General features: G+C 45.0%; 1 protein-coding gene across 4 annotated transcripts in view; it reads right to left on the reverse strand.

Moving 5' to 3' along the window:
- Window positions 1–21,035, reverse strand: part of celsr2 (cadherin, EGF LAG seven-pass G-type receptor 2) — a 363,231-nt gene that overhangs the window by 182,824 nt on the left and 159,372 nt on the right. For all 4 annotated transcript variants that reach the window (XM_038819553.1, XM_038819551.1, XM_038819549.1 and 1 more), the window contains exon 3: window positions 3,557–3,779. In XM_038819553.1, the coding sequence (XP_038675481.1) occupies window positions 3,557–3,779 (223 nt within the window). The remainder of the gene's footprint in view (window positions 1–3,556; window positions 3,780–21,035) is intronic.

Consider the following 21,035-nt stretch of genomic DNA (forward strand, 5'->3'; position numbering starts at 1 on the left):
CAGCAGCTTCCCTACCACTGGCGTCAAGCTCACAGGTTTATAATTCTCTGGATTATCCCTGCTACCCTTCTTAAACAAAGGGACAACATTAGCAATTCTCCAGTCCTCCAGGACCTCACCCGTGCTCAAGGATGCTGCAAAGATGTCTGTTCAGGCCCCAGCTATTTCATCCCTCGCTTCCCTCAGTAACCTGGGATAGATCCCATCCGGACCTGGGGACTTGTCCACCTTAATGCCTTTTAGCATACCCAAAACTTCCCCCTTCCTTATGCCGACTTGACCTGGAGTATTTAAACATCCATCCCTAACCTCAACATCCGTCATGTCCCTCTCCTTGGTGAATGCCGATGCAAAGTACTCATTAAGAATCTCACCCATTTCCTCTGACTCCACGCATAAATTCCCACTTTTGTCTTTGAGTGGGCCAATCCTTTCTCTAGGATCTCTTGCTCCTTATATACAAATAAAAGGCTTTGGGATTTTCCTTAACCCTGTTAGCCAAAGATATTTCATGACCCCTTTTAGCCCTCTTTATTGCGCGTTTGAGATTTGTCCTACTTTCCCGATATTCCTCCAAAGCGTCATCAGTTTTAAGTCGCCTAGATCTTATATATGCTTCCTTTTTCATCTTAGCTAGTCTCACAATTCCACCCCTCATCCATGGTTCCCTAATCTTGCCATTTCTATCCTTCATTTTCACAGGGACAGGTCTGTCCTGCACTCTAATCAACCTTTCTTTAAAAGACTCCCACATTTCAAATGTGGATTTACCCTTAAACAGCTGCTCCCAATCCACATTCCGTAGCTCCTGCCGAATTTGTTATACTTGGCCTTTCCCCAATTTAGCACTCTTCCTTTAGGACCACTCTCATGTTTGTCCATGAGTATTCTAAAACTTATGGAATTGTGATCGCTATTCCCAAAGTAATCACAGACTGAAACTTCAACCACCTGGCTGGGATCATTCCCCAATACCAGGTCCAGTATGGCCCCTTCCCGAGTTGGACTATTTACATACTGCTCTAAAAAAACTCTCCTGGATGCTCTTTACAAATTCTGCTCCATCTACGCCTCCAACACTATATGAGTCCCATTCAATGTTGGGGAAGTTAAAACCGCCCATCACGACCACCCTATTGCTCCTACATTTTTCTATAATCTGTCTACATATTTGTAGCTCTACTTCACGCTCGCTTTTGAGAGGCCTGTAGTGAAGTCCCAACAATGTTACTGCACTGTTCCTATTTCTTAGCTCTACCCATATTGCCTCGGTGCTCGAATCCTCCATAGTGCCCTCCTTAATCACAGCTGTGATATCATCTCTGACCAGTAATGCAACTCCTCCACACCTTTTACCTCCATCTCTTTCCCTCCTGAAGCATCTATACCCTGGGATATTTAGTTGCCAATCTTGCCCTTCCCTCAACCCTCAGTAATACCAATAACATCATATTTCCAGGTTCTAATCCAAGCCCTAAATTCATCTGCCTTACCTGCAACACTTCTCGCATTAAAACAAATGCACTTCAGACCACCTGTCCCTTTGCATTTATCATCTCTTCCCTGTCCACTCTTCCCCTTAGTCACAATTAGTTTATTATCTAGTACCTTACTGGCTTTAGTTGCTGCCACTTTACTGACCTCTAACTTCCTAATCTGGTTCCCATCCCCCTGCCACATTAGTTTAAAACCTCCCCAACAGTGTTAGCAAAAGCACCTCCCTCGGACATTGGTTCCAGTCCTGCCCAGGTGTAGACAATCCGATTTGTAATGGTCCCACTGCCCCCAGAACCGGTTACAATGTCCCAAAAATCTGAAACTCTCCCTCCTGCACCATCTCTCAAGCCACGTATTCATTCTGACTATTCTTAAATTTCTACTCTGACTGTCTCGTGGCACTGGTAGCAATCCTGAGATTACTACCTTTGAGGTCCTACATTTTAACTTATCTCCTAACTCCCTAAATTCTGATTGTCGGACCTCATCCTGTTTCTACCTATATTGTTGATGCCTATATGCACCATGACAGCTGGCTGTTCACCCTCCCCCTTTAGTATGTCCTGCAGCCGATCTGAGACATTCCTGACCCGTGCACCAGGGAGGCAAAATACCATTCGGGAGTCTCATTTTCAAACACAGAAACGCCTGTCTACTCCCCTTACGATTCAATCCCCTGTGACTATAGCCCTGCCAGTCTTTTTCCTGCCCTTCTGTGTAGCAGAGCAGCCACGGTGCCATGAACCTAGAGGACGTGGGTTTGGAAGGTTTGAATTTTTGAACAGCAGGAATAATGTGGATTACAAACCCACTTAAACTCGGCTTATTTTCACAAGTGGTATGTATCAAAATGGGCCATCTTATTCAATCAAAGTAAGCAACTGTCATTCCTAATGCGTAAAAGTTGCTGGGTCTCCAATAATATTCATTTTAATCTTATTACCATTCCAGTTAATTGTCATTTTTCTGGAGTACGGAATTGTTACCAACGCTCACAACCTTTCCACATATGGGGTCAGAGATTTTAAAATGAATTAGATGAAAATTAACCATGTGATAGGTTATCAACTATCAAACAGGTCAAAACAAATTAATTAATTTCTTGGAAAATAGCGATTCTCGAAATCCATGTTTGAAAACAGATCAATGAAAAATCAAAAAATCAATTTGAGGCTAATAGGACTTTTCATGCCTGTCCTTAAATTCCTATTGCAGATATGAGTTAAGTATTTGTCTTGCATGATGCAATTGCTGCCATTTAATAATCCTCCATAGTGCCCTCCTTAATCAGATTCCTGTGGAATCTACTTCCTTTGCAGCGAATATAGCCATTGGTAGTGTTTATACTTTCATTACTTTTTCCTCTCCTCTCCTGACAATACAGATTAATGCTCAGATGCAGCCAATCATTGTCCAAGTCACCAATCTTGAGTTAGATATAAGAGGGCTAGTCAAAAAACGGCTACAAAGACAACTTGTGCCTGAATGAATAAGCCTGAGACACATGCAATATCGGGCCTTATTATTACATTATTATAAAAGTGACAAGTTACACATTGGTATTACTGACTAGTATTCACACAGGGCTGTTGTTGAATTGAATGGTGATCGGGAGTTTGCCTATTGTCTCCAGTCTGTGGTGCCCAAACTACTTCTGATGAGCAAATTGACATCAGCTAGGGCGGCACGCGGCGTAGCGGTTAGCATTGCTGCCTAGGGCACTGAGTACCCGAGTTCAAATCCCGGCCCTGGGTCACTGTCCGTGTGGAGTTTGCACATTCTCCTCATGTCTGCGTGGGTTTCACCCCTACAACCCAAAAGATGTGCTGGTTAGGTGGATTGGCCACACTAAATTGCCCCGTAATTGAAAAAAATGGGTACTCTAAATTTATTACAAAAAAGTTGACATCAGCTAATTCGGCATACACTTGGGCTTAATTCTATGACCATTCGGTTCATTATGGCAAACTTAAACACTCAACCTGCATGCACCAACTGAGCTACCAGGGAATAGCCATTGGGTCAAGCAAGGCTCAGTAACTGGCAACACTTTACTTACGTGAGTGAGATGCTGAAGTGAAAGCGCTGCCGCAACCCTTTAAAGGTTATGAATGACTGGGGCGGGAAGCTCCGAGTGGTCATCTCACAATATGGCTTCTCATACTCTCCTGGCAGGCAATCGCACTTGAAACCTCCGACCAGCAGGTTAACGCATGTCCCACCATTCCGACAAATTCCAGGAGAACAGCGGCCTGACCGGGAATTCACATCACAGTAAATACCTGAAGAACAGAGATATTATGTTAGTGTTCAGCATGGGGATCTGGTTTTAAAACAAATGTAAAATACGGCAGACGCTGGAAATTTGAAATAAAAACAAAAAAATGCAGTGGTCAGTGGTCTGGCAGCATCCGAGGACAGAAAAACGGGTAACACTTAAGATCCCGATTATTGAAGGTTTTCTTTCTAAGTGCTGGACGATAAGGCGGAGCAAGCCGTCATTGCTGTCGGCTGCTTCAAAGGCCGCTTTTTCTACCTGCCATCTGTCTTTGCCGATTTCCGGGAAAATCTTTCTCTTTGTTTTGGGTTTACAAGCATGGGTTGGATTAATAGGATCAGTACTCTGCCTGTTGTGAACAGTTGAATGAAGGTGCTGTTTTATATGATCCACCAATCATCGAGAAGTGCAGCCTTCATACCTAGCATAACACCAGCACTGAAATTCAGAAACAACATTACTAATTTGTGTGATCGGCAGAATGTCTTTTTGCCTTGACAGCAGTCTCTTTCTTCAGAAATACTCAAGTTCTGTAATATCAAATGTCTCATAACAGAAACTACAGAGACATTTGAATTAACACTGGGTTTAGTCATGAAAGAGTTTTCAGACACAACACGTATATGTTTATGTTTTATCCCACTAGCAATTAGGTAAACATGCTGTGGGTTCAGTTATTAGTACTGGGCACATGAGAACATTCAATGAGAATAAACAGGTGGCACAGACACAATGGGACAAAGGGCCTCCTTCTGTGCTATTAAAACTCAATGAATCTATGAGATATAACATTGGTATATGTTATGCATAGGAATAAACTTGAAGACATCAGAGCTTTGTGTGCTCTGCTCAAAGCAAAAGAAAAACCAAGACGCAACAACATGATGCTTTCCCTTCTAGTGATCTCCTGCGTAATGACATATTACAACATCCCCCTTTATTTTTAAAGATACTTTTCACCTTACAAAGAGGTATACCTATTTATAATACATATTCATGTTTATTTACCACTACATAAGTGCATAGAATTAATGAATCTATGAGTCTCTAGAACTTAAAGATAATTCGATGGTATGCCCACCTGTAAACTTGGCAATTCTATAGCTGCAGCTTTATTGTGCATGTTGTCATCTTTTATGACAGTTTTAAAAGTTGCTTAAAGTTTCTAAGAGAGTAGAATGGGTAAGAATTGGTTAAATGGTACACAGTGGTGTGGATGAATCATTCGTTCAGCTAGGTCATTACATCTAAGGTAATGAGGAGAAGAAGTAGTGGATCGATATTCCACTTCTTTAGGGTGGCACGGTGGCAGAGTGGTTAGCACTGCTGCCTCACAGCACCAGGGACCCTGGTTTGATTCCAGCTTTGGGTGACTGTCAGTGTGAAGTTTGCAATTTCTCCCCATTTCTGCATGGGTTTTCTCCGGGTGCTCCAGTTTCCTTCCACAGAGAATTCTCTGCAAGATGTACTAACCAGTAACCAACTATGCTTGACATCAGGTTTCAAGAAGAATTTTGCACCTGCAAGTCTCGGATTTAACTCTTCTAATTTTGAGAATTTTGTAAAAACGGGCTGGATTCTCCCAAAATGGGACAATGATCTGTTCTTCTTTATGAAACATGTGATTAAACTGCACCAATCTGTGTCCTCTTGTACTCTTCTATTAATTTGATCTATCTCCATTTTGTCTAGTTCGATCTTCAATTTATCTTGTAAGTGGATACTGCACTTATGGGGTGGATCAATTGATAGACCTGCATTCTCCGACAAGTGTAATGCTGCAGCTCCCTTAAAACTGCCAATTTTAACATAGAGCATAGAACATAGAACAGAACAGCACAGAACAGGCACTTCAGCCCTCGATGTTGTGCCGAGCCTTGTCCGAAACCAAGATCAAGCTATCCCACTCCCTGTCATTCTGGTGTGCTCCATGTGCCTATCCAATAACCTCTTGAAAGGTCCTAAAGTGTCCGACTCCACTATCACAGCAGGCAGTCCATTCCATACCCTAATCACTCTCTGAGTAAAGAACCTACCTCGGTCTTCCCTCCTATATCTCCCATCCCGAACCTTATATTTATGCCCCTTGTAACAGCTATATCCACCCGAGGAAATAGTCTCTGAATGCCCACTCTATCTATCCTCCTCATCATGTTATAAACCTCTAATAAGTCGCCTCTCATCCTCCTTCGCTCCAATGAGAAAAGCCCTAGCTCCCTCAACCTTTCCTCATAAGACCTACCCTCCAATCCAGGCAGCATCCTGGTAAATCTCCTTTGCACCCTTTCCAATGCTTCCACATCCTTCCTATAATGAGGTGACCAGAACTGCACACAATACTCCAAATGTGGTCTCACCAGGGTCCTGTACAGTTGCAGCATAACCCCGCGGCTCTTAAACTCAAGTCCCCTGTTAATAAACGCTAACACACTATAGGCCTTCTTCACGGCTCTATCCACTTGAGTGGCAACCTTCAGAGATCTGTGGACATGAACCCCAAGATCTCTCTGTTCCTCCACATTCCTCAGAAACCTGGCGTTGACGCTGTAATCCGCATTTAAATTTGTCCTACCAAAATGAATCAAATTTTGTCAAAACATTCTTGATATTTCAATGTTAGGTCTTCAACTGAGGTGATTAGAGTAGATTCTACAACTGATATGTCTTGTAGACATTCCACTAATTGTGACTAGTGTGGGTCACAACATACAGGTAGACTTGCAATTGCTGGGTCTTTAGTTTCTACGATGTAGAATATCTGTGCCACCCAGGAGGATTCATTGTACTAGCGCTCCAAGAGTATGAATCCTGCATATGGTATTAGTGACCTGCTGTACGCAAAACTTTCACAGCAATAGGTTTTGCCATGGTCTTCCACATCTATGGATATATATTTATCTTTAAAAATTTGCAGAGGTTGGCACTTGCCCCTTTGTCAATCTTGGGCAATAACGAATAGTTTCCAACTTTCTTCGGATGGTGAATTTGAATCTAGGCAAGTACTTTGGGCAATGTGATGGCATCTATGTTTTCCCGTACCAGCCTCCCCAAACAGGCGCCAAGAAGCTTTTCACAGTAACTTAATTTGAAGCCTACTTGTGACAATAAGCGATTTTCATTTTCATTTTCATGAGATTGACAGTGTGAAACACCACCAACAATTAAAGTAATTGCGATCTACTATGAAGCATATTTATTAGCTCCTCAATAGTTCAGTTTGTTTACTCAGTGAGTAGCTGAAGTGAACAGAGCTGGAAGGCCTAAATGTAACTCAGCATTCTGTGCTGCAGTAGTTGATCATACCTAGGGTTGCATTCCCCTGGGTTAACAGGAGAACATTGCAAGGGTTGCCTCTCTTGGTTACAAATCAGAAACACCATCATGTGTCATAAAATCATAGAATTTACAGTGCAGAAGGAGGCCACTTGGCCCATCGAGTCTGCACCGACCCTTGGAAAGAGCACCCGACTTAAGCCCACGCTGCCACCCTATCCCCATAACCCAGCCTAACCATTTGGACACTAAGGTGCAATTTAGCACGGCCACTCCACCTAACCTGCACACCTTGGACTGTGGGAGGAAAACTGAATACCCGGATGTAACACACGCAGACAAGGGAAAGAAGTGCAAACTCCACACAGTCACCCAAGGACAGAATTGAACCCAGGTCCCTGGAGCTGTGAGACAGCAGTGCTAACCCTTGTGCCACCATGCCGCCCATTCCCACAGCACCATCCTAGAGCCACTGATATTTGAATATTAAGTGAAGATTGGTTTGGATCTGATTATGAGGCCCATTACAGTTAAATAGCCAGCTGAGCCTTGCATCTGAATATAAACTGTTTGAGATAGTGGCAAGGAATAAATGGTGGAGAGAAAGAGAAGGGAAAGATAAATGGGGTGGAATGTATGCTACTGGCCATTCTGCACTATGAAGCAAGAGAGCATCAGGGCATCAGACCCAAGAGGGGGGAGAGTAAATCTGGCAGAAAGATAAATCCATTAGAGAATGGATTTGATGGCACCGAAAATGTATCAGGACCAGTACAAATCCAATTAAGACTCGATTATATTAACATTTTGTTTCTGAGATTCTTCTGACAGCTCTGCAATGAGGGACCTTCCTCCAAGCAACAAGGGTAATAACTGTATGACATAAACCAGAGGATACGATTTCTATATCTTGCTGGTGATGAGGATGTTCTGATGTGGTACTTTTGAACTAAGCTAATACTCCAAGTGAGGTTACATTTCCTCCATGAAAAAAAGTGGCAGTCATCATGAAGCAGTTTTGAAAAAACAGCATGACAGGCTTTTATTTTTGAAGAATTTCAACATGAATTAATAGATCATTTGAATTAAGCTACTTCAAATTGAAAGGAATAGATATTACATGCTTAATGAATTCCTTTCCAACAAAACATAGAATGGGTTTTGATTGCTAAGATTGTGATTAAAAACACTTAGCTGACGTATTAATTATACTTAGAGTGTAGGAGAGCTAAAGAGGGTTTCCAATACCTTTGCTTCAAGCAACTGGCCCACTCTTGATAAATAACATTTAAGTTCAAGAGTGGGCTTCATTTGTTTTATACATTTGGGAAATTAGAGTTTGTCCCTTAGGATATTCTCTAGAATACCAGTAGCAATTCCCACAAGCTGGCTTTTACATGAAAGCACGCTTCAGTATAATGTATGAGAAACCCGGGCAAATGTCCAAACGATTGCTTATTTTCCTGTATAATTCTAGGTTCAAGTGACATTGCAATTGTGGGCTGAAAATATTGCAATAAATCACAGCAAGCTTCTGTATAGTAGGTGCAACTGGCCAAAGTGACCAAGAACTCAAAGCCCCTGGTTCAGGCCCTTCTCCAACATGCACATTATTAGCAACTGAACAATAATTCAAACAAGCCTTAGTACTTACCATCAAAGCTATTCCACACCACTTAATTCTCCACCCCACCCATAACTCCAAAGCCACAGAGGAAAGGACACTTAACTGTTGAATAAATCACATCAAAGAACTTAGAGCAACAAAGGTCGCTTCGGTGCAATATTTCAGTCTCCCTCTGTTGTATCTACTGCAGTAGGAGTTCTCCCAAGAAAACGGCCCAGATCCAGGTCATGTTTCATATTTAAACAGACAGGTATGGCACGTTCCTGACATCAGTGGGCTTTTTGAAGGATGATAACAGATTGATAGGGAGGTCTGTAAATGGGTCATACACCTAACGTTCAATGTTGCATGTCTGAAATGGTGGGGGAATAGGTTGCATTACATGAACACCTTTTGTAAAGGTTTTACAGGACACACATATACAGAAATCACATAAAACATTGGCGTGGATTCTCCATTGCCCCATGCCGGTAACGGGGTTCCTGATCGGGTGGAGAATGACGGGTTGCCCGAAGAATTGGCGAGATTGGTGTTGGGCAGTAGACCCATTGTTATGCTCGTCTGCCCTGCTGCTGGCCTCAGAGGCTTATCCGCCCCACGCTGGCGGTAACATGTAAATCAATGTTAAGCATGCATATGCATGTGGCCAACGGGCTTGAAGCCCGGGCCTCTCTCACTCTCCTCCCCCCACCTCTGGGACCTGATGGGGTTCTCTGTTGGGGGACTGGTGGGGGGACAGATGGGGGTCTCTGTTGGGGTGACTGGTGGGGCCTTTGATGGGACTTTGATGGGGGTGTCTGATGGGGGTGTGTAATTGGATTTCTTTTATTATCACGTGTACCGAGGTACAGTGAAAAGTTCTGCATGCAATCCAGATGGATCATTCCATACATGATTGCAATACTACACAGTAGAGAAGATGTGTGAAGAGATCAGATCAATCCATAAGAGAGTCATTCAGGACTCTGATAATAGCAGGGAAGAAGCTGTTTTTGAACCTGTGTTCTCAGACTTTTGTATCGCCTGCCCGATGGAAGATGTGAGAAGAGTGAATAACCCGGGCGGGAGGGGTCTTTGATTATGCTGCCCGCTTTCCCAAGGCAGCGGGAGGTGTAGACAGAATCAATGGATGGAAGGTGGGTTTGTGTGATGGACTGGGCTGTGTTATGACCTTGGGCTTGAGCAGTTGCCATATCAGGCTGTGATGCAGCCAGATAGGATGCTTTCTAAGGTGAATCTGTAAAAATTGGTAAGAATCAATGTTGACATGCCAAAGTCCCTTTGTTTCCTGAAGAAGTGCAGATGTTGTTGTGCTTTCTTGGTCATGGCATCAGAATTTGTGGACCAGGACAGGTGTGAGGACTGATGGGGGTGACTGATCAAGGGTCTGGTGGAGGGTCTGTTGGGGAGATCTGATGGAGGGCTGGTGAGTCGGCTGGGTGGGGGGGGCGGGGGTTGCATCATCCTCATGCAAGCGTATTGTGGGGAGGGGGCGATCCGTCATTCCCATGGTGGGGAGGGAGGATGACTCTTCTTGGCAGGGGTAGGGGGGTGTGTGAAGGTCAATAGCTCAATTGTCAGATCTTGTGAATTTTCGAGTCAAAAGGGTTTAGGCAGGGCAGCATGGTGGCGCAATGGTTAGCACTGCTGCCTTACGGCGGCGAGCACCCAGGTTTGATCCCGGGTCACTGACTGTCTGGGTCTCACCCCCACAAACCCAAAAATGTGGAGGGTAGGCGGGTTGGCCACACTAAATTTCCCCTTAATTGGAAAAAAATTAATTGGATTCTCTGAATCTGCAACAAAAAAAAAGGTTTTAGGCTCATATCCCACTTTGGAGCCTTGAGCACAAAAATCAACGCCGAAATTCCAGTGCTGTTTGCAGAGTGGGAGGGTCTGTCTGTCAGGTGGGACCACAAGGCCTCATCTTCCCTCTCGGGCACTATTTTGAAGAAGAGCAGGGCAGTTATCCTTTGTGTCCTGGCCAATATTTCATCCCTCAATCAACATGATCAAACAATAGATTATCTGTCCACTCTCATGTTGTTATATGTGGGAACTTGCTGTGCGCAAATTGGCTATCACATTTCCTATCTCAGGACAATGTCTAAAGTTCAAAAGTACTTCATCGTCAGTAGAGCACTTTAGGATGCCCTGAAAGCATGAACGGCGCTGTATAAATGCAGGCTTATCTTTCTTTCAAATCAAAAAACGTACAAGCTGTTATACAAGAGCAGTTGTACTGGAAATGACTTTTCAGGAACAAAGCCAATCACGACTGTCCCTGAATCAAAATCATTCATATCATATATTCTCTGGTGAACATTCCCTAAATTCTGGCCATGTTCTGAATGTATTTCCCATTTACCTTTTCTAATTTCATTGTAATTGTAAATTCAAACTAACTTGTTCTTGCCCAAGGCTTTAATTACATATTCTTATCAATCCTGTCAGCATGGCGCATTCTCACAATACAACTCCTTTGTTCAACACTCATTTTTATGCTTCTTTCTTTTATTCAAAGTGAAGTTTCAATACTACAGTTTAAACTGGATCCCCTTTCTTCCTGCGGTCTATAATATATGAAAGGCTCCTGCACACATTTAATAAAACGAATGTCAGTGTAGCTGTAAGACATTACAGATTGCTAAAGTTCGAGTAATAATGGTTTGCGGTGTTTATGGTGGCTGCTTCTAGCCACCATCAAAGCTTAACGATGGGTGTAAAAACATTCCTTTCATGATTAGAGCTATAATACTGCTACTGTATAATTAAGTCCATTCAAGCAGTCTCTCCTAATCTAAAAAGTCACACAATACCCCTGCAGACTGCGTGAGGCAGTAGTGATATAAATAGTAATGGTTAAATCATTTGCTGATATTTGTCTAGAAACATCACTCATCAGCACAAAATTAATAAATGATTGCTCTTATTTTAAGCTTTCACTTGTACCTTGACAATTTATGTACGAGGAATAATGTTGCAACAGAACAAATATTTTTATATTCTAGTAAAATGTACAATACGTAGCTAATTGGCATTGCTCTTAAATAATTCAATTGGCTTCTGTTAATTTACCAGTTGTGAAATTTGTTCATACACTAATGAAATGCAAATGATTACGAAGTCTTTCAAGGGAAAATGTTGAAATAATGGAAGGATTCTATTTATTTATTTATGGCATTGAGATGAATAATCACCTAATCTGTTTTTGTTTTGTTATTCAAAGCAAAATGTTGCCGAGGATATTGGGAGAACTAGGTTTTTTTTTTAAAAAGCACACTTGAATCTTTTACATTCAATTTTGAATTGGAGGAGATGGGCAGGGTTTTAATTTAATGTCTCATCTGAAAAATGGCACATCTATAACGTAATACTCATTACTTCACTGATGTGTCAGACAAAGTTTCCTGATCCTGCCATCAGCACTTCTCTCTTACCAATGATTCACCCCTCTCCATGATAAGTAGACAAACTGAGCTTGGTCATCTGAAATCATAATGTCGTGTTCCACATCCTATCTATCTCCACTTGTACAGTATTTCCTGGGTCCACTCATCTTACCCTTTCTGTCAATGTTATATATACTATGGTCACGTCGGCACTCAATTAGTTCAATGTCCTCTCTTCTTGACCTCCCATCTCCATTTTCCAAAGTTCCCTGATAGATTTAATATTAGGTTCTCTGGGTGGCACAGTGGCGCAGTGGTCAGTACTGCTGGCTCATGGCGCCGAGGACCCATGTTAAATTGCCCCTTAATTGGAAAAGAAATAATTGGATACTCTAAAAAAAAAATTTTTATAATATTAAGTTCTCAAAACACATTTTCAAACCCTTCCACAGCCTTGTTTCACCTTCTTTAAAAGGCCTCTTCAGCTTCTTGCAGAGGGTGGCAGACGGACATATGAAGGGCAAGTTTGCAGAATTAGGAGAGTTGGTGGAGTGGTTTGAGTTTCAGTCTTTGCAAATCAGGGACTTTGTGAGGAAGAAGTTGGCCACTTTTCCGAGGTTGCCACCTCCGTTGTTGCTTGAAAAGATCATGTCTGAAGACAAGATATGGGGAAGGTAGAGTTGCCGGTATTTACGAGGAGCTAATGGAGAGGGAGAGAGCCTCGTGGGAGGTCAAACGGAAGTTGAAGGACGAGCTGGGGGAGCATCCGAAGCAGGGGTATAGAGCGATCTCCTCTTGTGCAAGATTGAACCTAATTCAGTTCCAAGTGGTCCATAGAGTGCACATGACAGTACCATGAATGGCTGTTCTATGCGGGGGTGAAGGATAAATGTGGACGGTATTCAAGAGGGCCGACAAACCACAGTAACATGTTCTGCTCTTGCCCGAAGTTGATGGAGTTCTGGGAGGCTGTTTCAGAGGTTATGTTGGAGATTTGGGGAGTGAAGGTGGCCCCAAGCTCATGGGTGATGGCGTTATTCGAGGTGTCGGAGAATCTGTGAGTGCAGGTGGGGGAAGAGGCTGATGTATTAGCTTTTGCCTCGCTGATAGGCCGGAGGTGGAGCAGCCAGGATAACCTTCCCTATTGTCATTCACTGGGGCCTGCACCAAAAAGTTGGCTACAGAGGCTGGGTGAAGACAAGATTAGGTTTGGTTCTGAAGCATCTTGCACCTTTCATCGCCCTTTCTCACACCATCTACCTCTACTAACTCATCTGACTTAAAGGTGAAGTACAACTACTTGAACAAGGTATTGGGGAGCTGCAGTCATCAGTTTAAATGTAGCGCACCCCCTTTCCTGGCAGTGTGGGGTACCTTCAATGGGAAATCCCATTGACAAGCAGCGGGAACAAAGAAACCTGCCACAAAACACACGGCTGGGAGACCGGAGAACCATAATGTGCAGCTTGGGTTGTCAAAGATGGTCAAAAAATGTAACTCCTACGGCGCTGAGGACCTGGGTTCGAATCCCGGCCCTGGGTCACTGTCTGTGAGGAGTTTGCACATTCTCCCCGTGTCTGCGTGAGTTTCGCCCCCACAACCCAAATATGTGCAGGTTAGGTGGATTGGCCACGTTAAATTGCCCTTTAATTGGAAAAAAAAATAATTAGGTACTCTAAATTTATTTATTTTTAAAAAAAAGTTTTTTAAAAATGCAACTCAAGCACGGTGGCACAGTGGTTAGCATTGCTGCCTTATGGCGCCGAGATCCCAGGTCCGATCCCAGCTCTGGGTCACTGTCCGTGTGGAATTTGCATATTCTCCCAGTGATTGTGTGGGTTTCGCCCCCACAACCCAAAGATGTGCAGGGTAGGTGGATTGGCCATGCTAAATTACCCCTTAATTAGAAAAAATGAATTGGATACTCTAAATTTATCTTTTTTTAAATGCAACTCAGACTGAAAACTAAAGGAGGGAATATTCTTGCTGGTATGATTCAGTTACATGCTTTTTTTGGCATCCAAGTCGTGGCTGGTTGGGGTCTCACGTCATGGGTGCCAGGCCCAAAGGCAGCTCTTTGGCCCATTGTCTGCTGATGCTTCCTCCTTAGCCATTTTCTGCCAGTTTTTGTCACTGGTGATTTGTCATTACCTTCCACTCGTAGGGACAGGGTGAAGATGCAGGTCCTAAATCTACCTCAGCCGGAACAGAGATCTAACCCACCCATTATTCTGAATTATTTAGCCAACCGAGCTAAGCACCAGGTGGAGGGCCCAGCAAAATAGAATAACTATATAGGGTTTATCAGTGTATGAAAATCAAAAATATCTTTTATTTATTGAGACAATGCTACAACTGTTGTTCTCCAAGGTTGCACACATTGTAGGATTGGCACACACAAACAAAAATCAACCAGCTTTTTTCAGCAATAGTTACATAGGTTTTCCACCTCATCAGTCCTGAACAGCTCCATTCACAATAGTCAGTGTGAGAATCAAGGGATGTATCAAGAAATGCTACATTTTGGTCCACTTGCTGCACTTCACTCTAAATATTCCTAAGTGAAAACTTGGGCACGATTTAATACCCAAATAAACAGAGTCCCATTTTGGTGGCGCCGAGAATGACCCCCGCCCCGCTAACTAATGGGACTCTGCTCTTTGTTTTGTCCTCGGTCAGGAACGCCCTGCCAAGGCCACACTTGCCTCATTCGCAGATCAGGGTGCCATTTTTAAATGTCACCCTGATCTTTGGACCCCACTCTGCTCTTCCACCGCGGCCTCCGGACCCCCCACCCACCTCCCCAACTAGGGTGTCCTGGAGCCCTCCTCACCACACCTTTTAAGGGCAGGGTACGCCTGGACCAGATCCTGGCAAGGACAACCTGGCACCGGGGCATCTTGGCACTGCCAGCCTGGCACACTGACAGTGCTCCTGCCAGCCAGCGATGCCAGTGCCACACAGGCACACTGGCAATACCATGATGGTACTACCGGTGTGTCCAGGTGGCAGTGCCAAGGTCCCCAGTTGCCTGAGGAAGTGCTAGGGCCCAGAGCTCGACCACCCGGGCATCTCCAATGGCCTGGGCGAACCCCAAACTGCCGTTAGTTCTGGTCCACGGTAAACAGTGCCATGGTGAGGTCTCCCAGGTGAGGCTGTTAGTTCCCAGCCCTTGGGAGAATCCGGCATAGACATATTTAAATAAGCCTAATGACTCACTTAACTATGTTAACCTGGATCTCGCCCAGCAAGGGCGAAATCCCGATCATGGGACGGGATTCTCCCACCCCCTGCCGGGGCGGGAATCGCATCATGCCGGTCAGGGACCGTTGGCAGTGGCCCCACCGACGATTCTCCGCCCCGCAATGGGCCAAGCAGCCGCCCGTTTTCGGCCGGTCCCGCCCGCGTATATCAAACCAGGTCCTTACCAGTGGGACCTGGCTCTGCGGGTGGACTGCAGAGTCCTCAGGGGGCGCGGGGGGATCCGGCCCCGGGGGGGGGGGTGCCCCCACGGTGGCCTGGCCCGTGGCCCGTGATCAGCCCACCAATCCGCGGGCGGAGGCTCTCTTTCCCTCCGCGCTGGCTGCTGTCAACCTCCGCCATGGCCGGCGCGGAGAAGAACCCCCTTGCGCTTGCGCTGGAATGGCGATCCCGTGCATGCTCCAACTCGCGCCGGCCAGTGAAGGCCCTTCACAGGCGCCAGCCCAACCCCGCAGGCGCGGGCCTAGCCCCTGAAGGTGCAGAGGATTCCGCACCTACTGGGCGGCCTGATGCCGGAGTGGTTCACGCCGCTCCTCGGCGCCGGTACGGCCCGCCCCGCCAGGTCGAGGAGAATCCCGCCCATGATGTCTCGCGAGGCTCTCTGAGTGTCACGAACCTTGGGCGAGATTCTCCGTCCCCCCCCGCCGGGCAGCATAATCGCCGGGGGGCGGCGTGAATCCCGCCCCGCCGGCCCGACGCTGGCTGCCAGATTCTCTGGCGGCGGTTTTTCGGCGGGGTGGGAATCGCGTTGCGCCGGTCGAGAGCCGTTGGCTGTACCCCCCCCCCCCCCCCCCCCCCCCCGGCGATTCTCCGCTCCGCGATGGGCCGAGTGGCCGCCCGTTTTCGGCCAGTCCCGCCGGCGTAAATCAAACCAGGTCCGTACCAGAGGGACCTGTCTCTGCAGGCAGCTTGCGGCGTCCTCGAGGCACAGGGGATTTGGTCTCGGGGAGGGGGGGGGGGAACCACGGTGGCCTGGCCCGCGATCGGGGGTGGGCCTGTGCCTTGGGGGCACTCTTTCCCTCTGCACCAGCCACTGTAACGGTCTGCCATGGCCGCCGCGGAGAAGAACCCCCCTGCGCATGCGCTGGGATGACGGCAGTACATGCTGGCGTTCCCGTGCATGCGCCATCTTGCGCCGGCCGGCGGTGGTCTTTCGGTGCCAGGTGGCGCGGTGCCGGCCTAGCCCCTAAAGGTGCAGAGGATATCCTAATGATGCCTTTCAAGTAATAGCTAGAATTCTGTCAAATCCTTGATTCTTCCAAGACACAATGCCCTGATTTTGGTCTCTCTATTGCCTCATTTTTAGTGGGAACAAAGTGGTAGTAAACTGATTATTGCAAGGATTGCCTGACTTAGTATTGACTCCTTGCTGGAGGTCTGCCCACTGCAAGTCTCAGTTTGGGCACAAAACAGCAACTCGGCAGGTCTCTTTATTCCATGTAAAATCTGGGTCTTATGACATAATTAGCAGCCTAAGGCATTTTGGAAAAGGACAGTGCATAGCCCACTAAGTGGTGGACTCACCCACTCTACAGAGCAGAAAATGAATAGAACTGAAGTGTCCCTTCGAAGCTCACTAGACTCAGGTCCAGTAGGAAGTAAAAGCACTCTATATGGCACTTTATAAGCATCATGAGGAACATCATTCCTGCCCCTCTCCATGTTGACAATCCTTTACCTTTTCATGATTTTTTTCATGATCTTCCAATTAACCTTACCCTCTCTTTTAATTTGTTGCGTGTCATTGGACAGCTGGATTCCAACCCAGAATGCAGATTTGCCAAATGCTACTCAAATTGCATAGGCAGCTGGCAAATTCAATTTAAATATGACTCTAAGCCTATTTTCAGGCCTCACGCTAATAGAGTGTGGAAATTGCAATTGATCTGTCCAATATAAGTTAAAAGTCTGGCATGATGGTACAGTGTTTAGCACTGCTGTCTCACAGCGCCAGGATTCCTGGGTTCGATTCCGACCTTGGGTGACTGTTTGTGTGGAGTTTACACGTTCTCCCTGTGTCTGTGTATGGTTCCTCCGGGTGCTCCGGTTTCCTCCCACAGTCCAAAGATGTGCAGGTTGCTGGGCTTACAGGGATAGGGGGAGCGCGGGGGAGGGAGTGCGGTGGAGGGGACCCGAGTGGGGTGACCTTTTAGAGTGTTGGTGCAGACTCGATGAGCCAAATAGCTTCCTTCTGCATCTGCACTGTAGGGGCTCTGTGGATCAATGAAAAATCAAGACGAGTACAGTAGGTCCTGGTGATTCATTTTCCATCTGTCACTGGCTGTCTTTGTCCCATTTGATTTAAACCTGCGCATTCGTTCTTGATACAGAGCAGGTGCTGAGAAGTTTGCACAAAACGGTGGACTTTCAAAATGCTTTATTCTGCCCTTTCAATATTTCAGAAAGGTCTAGCTCTGATTTATCATTTCAGTTTCTTTTCTTCTGAGCCCCACTTACCCTGGCTTTCATCGTTATCAGCAGACAATAATTAGGTAAGGAACAGTCCTTTAACACTGTTTTGACAGGACTAAATTACTTTAATCAACACCTTTGCACCATATTCAGTATAGCTCCTGCAACATCTAAACATGCATAGAAAATAGAAGTAGGAGAAGGCCCTTTGAGCCTGCTCCACCATTCATTATGAATTCCTTCTTGAAATGACACAAATGTTTTCGCTTCAACTACTTTCTGTAGCACTGAATTCCACAAATTAATCACTCTCTGGATGTAGAAATTTATCCTCCCTTCAATCCTAAAAGGTTTGCCCCTTATCCTCAAACTATGACCCCTAGTTCTGGACTCTCCTACCATTGGGAACATTCTTTCTGAATCTACCCTATCAATTCTGTCAGAATTTTAAGTTTCTATGAGATCACCCCCTCACTCTTCTAAACTCCAATGAATAATCTGAACCGATTTAGTCTCTCCTCATATGACAGCCCAGCCATCTCCGGAATCAGCTTGGTAAAACCTTCACTGCACTCCCTCCATAGCAAGAACATCTTTCCCAAGATAAGAACACCGTGAGCGCAATCTAACGGCCATGCTGCGCCGGAAAAGCAGCTCGCCGCGCGCGGCGCAGTGTAGTCGCTGGAAGCCGGGCGACCCCATTCCTGGGATCTACCCGGCTCACAACGCCAACTCTGCTCTAATTGCAATGAAGGTATTCAAAAGTAAGCAAGAGGACAGCACGGTAGCACAAGTGGCTAGCACTGTGGCTTCACAACACCAGGGTCCCAGGTTTGCCGGGTCACTGTTTGTGCGGGGTCTGCATGTTCTCCCCGTGTCTGCGTGGGTTTCCTCCGGGTGCTCCGGTTTCCTCCCACAGTCCAAAAACGTGCAGGTTAGGTGGATTGGCCATGATAAATTGCCCTTAGTGTCCAAAAAAGATTCGGAGGGGTTATTGGGTTACGGGGATAGGGTGGAAGTGAGGGCTTAAGTGGGTCGGTGTAGACTCGATGGGCTGAATGGCCTCCTTCTGCACTGTATGTTCTATGTTCAAGGGTGACCCATGTGGGAAAATGGCCAGAATTAATTCAGTATCGCCACACAACAGCATAGTCCAGGCTGCAAAATTAATATGCAGGGGAATCATTGGGGGAAATCTCTACTGTTAATCTGTCAGCCCTATCACTGATATTTTATATAATGTATCTTCGGGAATAGAATCCTGTTCTGTTCTGAGTTCTGTTCCAGCATGAGGAAAATTAGCTACGGCTTTCACACTTTCTTACTATTTGTTGACTGAACTGGATTGTGTATATGTGGACATTAGGTGGGAACAATACTGAGCAGAGCAAGGGTTTTTTTAAGAAGCAATCAGTTTGGCAATGCTGACTGTCCATTCTCGCACAATAAGAACCATCATATGCATGAAGTTGTTGGAGAAACACAACCGAGCAACACCTTCCGGAGAGCAGACAATTGTGTAGCACGGTGCATGCCATACTGCAAAAGCCAGTGATAAGCTGGAGTATTGGAAGAACTTTAAGGTTCAGCAAAAGGTTACTACAAATAAAATCAAAAGAGCTAAGATGAACTACGAAAGGAAACTAGCAGGAAACATTAACACTCTTACCAAAAGCTTCTATAAGTATACGAAGAGGAAGAGAATAGCTGAAGTCAATGTTGGCCCTTTAGAGGATGATACTGGTGAGATAGTAATAGGGACCACAGAGATGGTGAAGGCACTGACCCAATACTTTGTCTCTCTCTTCACATAGAAGATAATAAACAGAATCCAAAAACTACAGTTAATGCAGGGGAATTTGGTGCAATAAACATCACTAGAGAGATGGTATTGAATAAACTGATGGGATTAAAGGCAGATCAGTCTCCGGAACCTGATGGCCTGCGACCTAGCATATTAAGGGAGGTGGCTGCAGAGATGGTGGATGCATTGGTTATGATATTTCAGAATTCCCTGGATTCTGGAAGGGTCCCAGTGGATTGGAAATATGCCAATGTGATGCCCCTATTCAAAAAGGGATATGCAGATGAATTAATGTGCCTGCAGTATTGCAGCATACAGCTCAAGGATACACACTCTGACCATCGGTGATAACTTACTGAAATTCTAAATGAGTGAACATGATTGTATTGTGTATTCTGTAAACAGCAAACCAACACTTTTACATCAGACTTAGTTTTGAAATGGTCAAAGAGTTTCAATAAACAGTTTTTTCCCTCCATTTTTGAATATTTTTGTTGAAACAATGAATGCTAATAACAAGGGTGCTGGCTTGTTGGAGCTTAGAGCATGAATGTATGAGAAAATAAGTTTATATTTTCAGAGATACAGCCAATAAACCATCACTGGTGTATTAATTCAGCTGCTCCAGACTCAGTAGCCTTTCTGTCCCAACAGTGTATTGATACAATCAGCTCTTGCTTTCTGAAAAATAACTCAAAAGCTAATCCGAATTTTATTGTAACTGTTTTTGAAAGAAATTCCAACATTAGGGATGCATCTTTAATTAGTATTAATTATACAACCGACTTTCCCAAAAATTCAAATGAGTTTCATTTTGTTGAAACTTTAATTGCATTATGTTAAGACAAATTATATTCACGAATTAACCTCATTGTACTCGATTTGTATATTGACATATGATTAGCAAGGGTAATGGAATCACCAAAAAAACTTTCTTGTGAAACTCAAATACTAATTGTGCTAGCTGCATTGGGAAACAATATATTACATAAACAAGCATAGCATAAATAACATGAATTCGCAATAGGATTTACTTATCACCATCTCAATAAAAGTTTGCATTTATGCTCTTGATGTTGGTAACGTCCAGGGCGGGGGGGGGGGGGGGGGGGGGGGGGGGGGTGGGAGAATCGCGTGGGCGTGCCAGGGTGACGTGGCGTGATTCGCCCGGCACTCCTGCGATTCTCTCATCAGGTGTGGGGGTCGGAGAATCGCGCCCCAGATCCACAGCAATGTGGTTCACTCTTAATTTCCCTCTGAAATGGTCCAGTGAGTCACTCAGTTCAAGGTTAATTGGGAATGGATAATAACAGCCAACCCAACCAGCGACACCCACAGCCCATGTAAGAATAAATAAAACAAAATTTAGGGTAGGCTGTAAGAGAGAGGCAATAAGCAGATTACTCACTACGCAGATATAATTTAAGTTCAGCATAGAATTTACAATGCAGAAGGATGCCATTCGGCCCATCGAGTCTGCACCGGCCCTTA

The sequence above is a fragment of the Scyliorhinus canicula genome, chromosome 15 (genome assembly GCF_902713615.1).
Source record: "Scyliorhinus canicula chromosome 15, sScyCan1.1, whole genome shotgun sequence".
Lineage (NCBI taxonomy): Eukaryota > Metazoa > Chordata > Chondrichthyes > Carcharhiniformes > Scyliorhinidae > Scyliorhinus > Scyliorhinus canicula.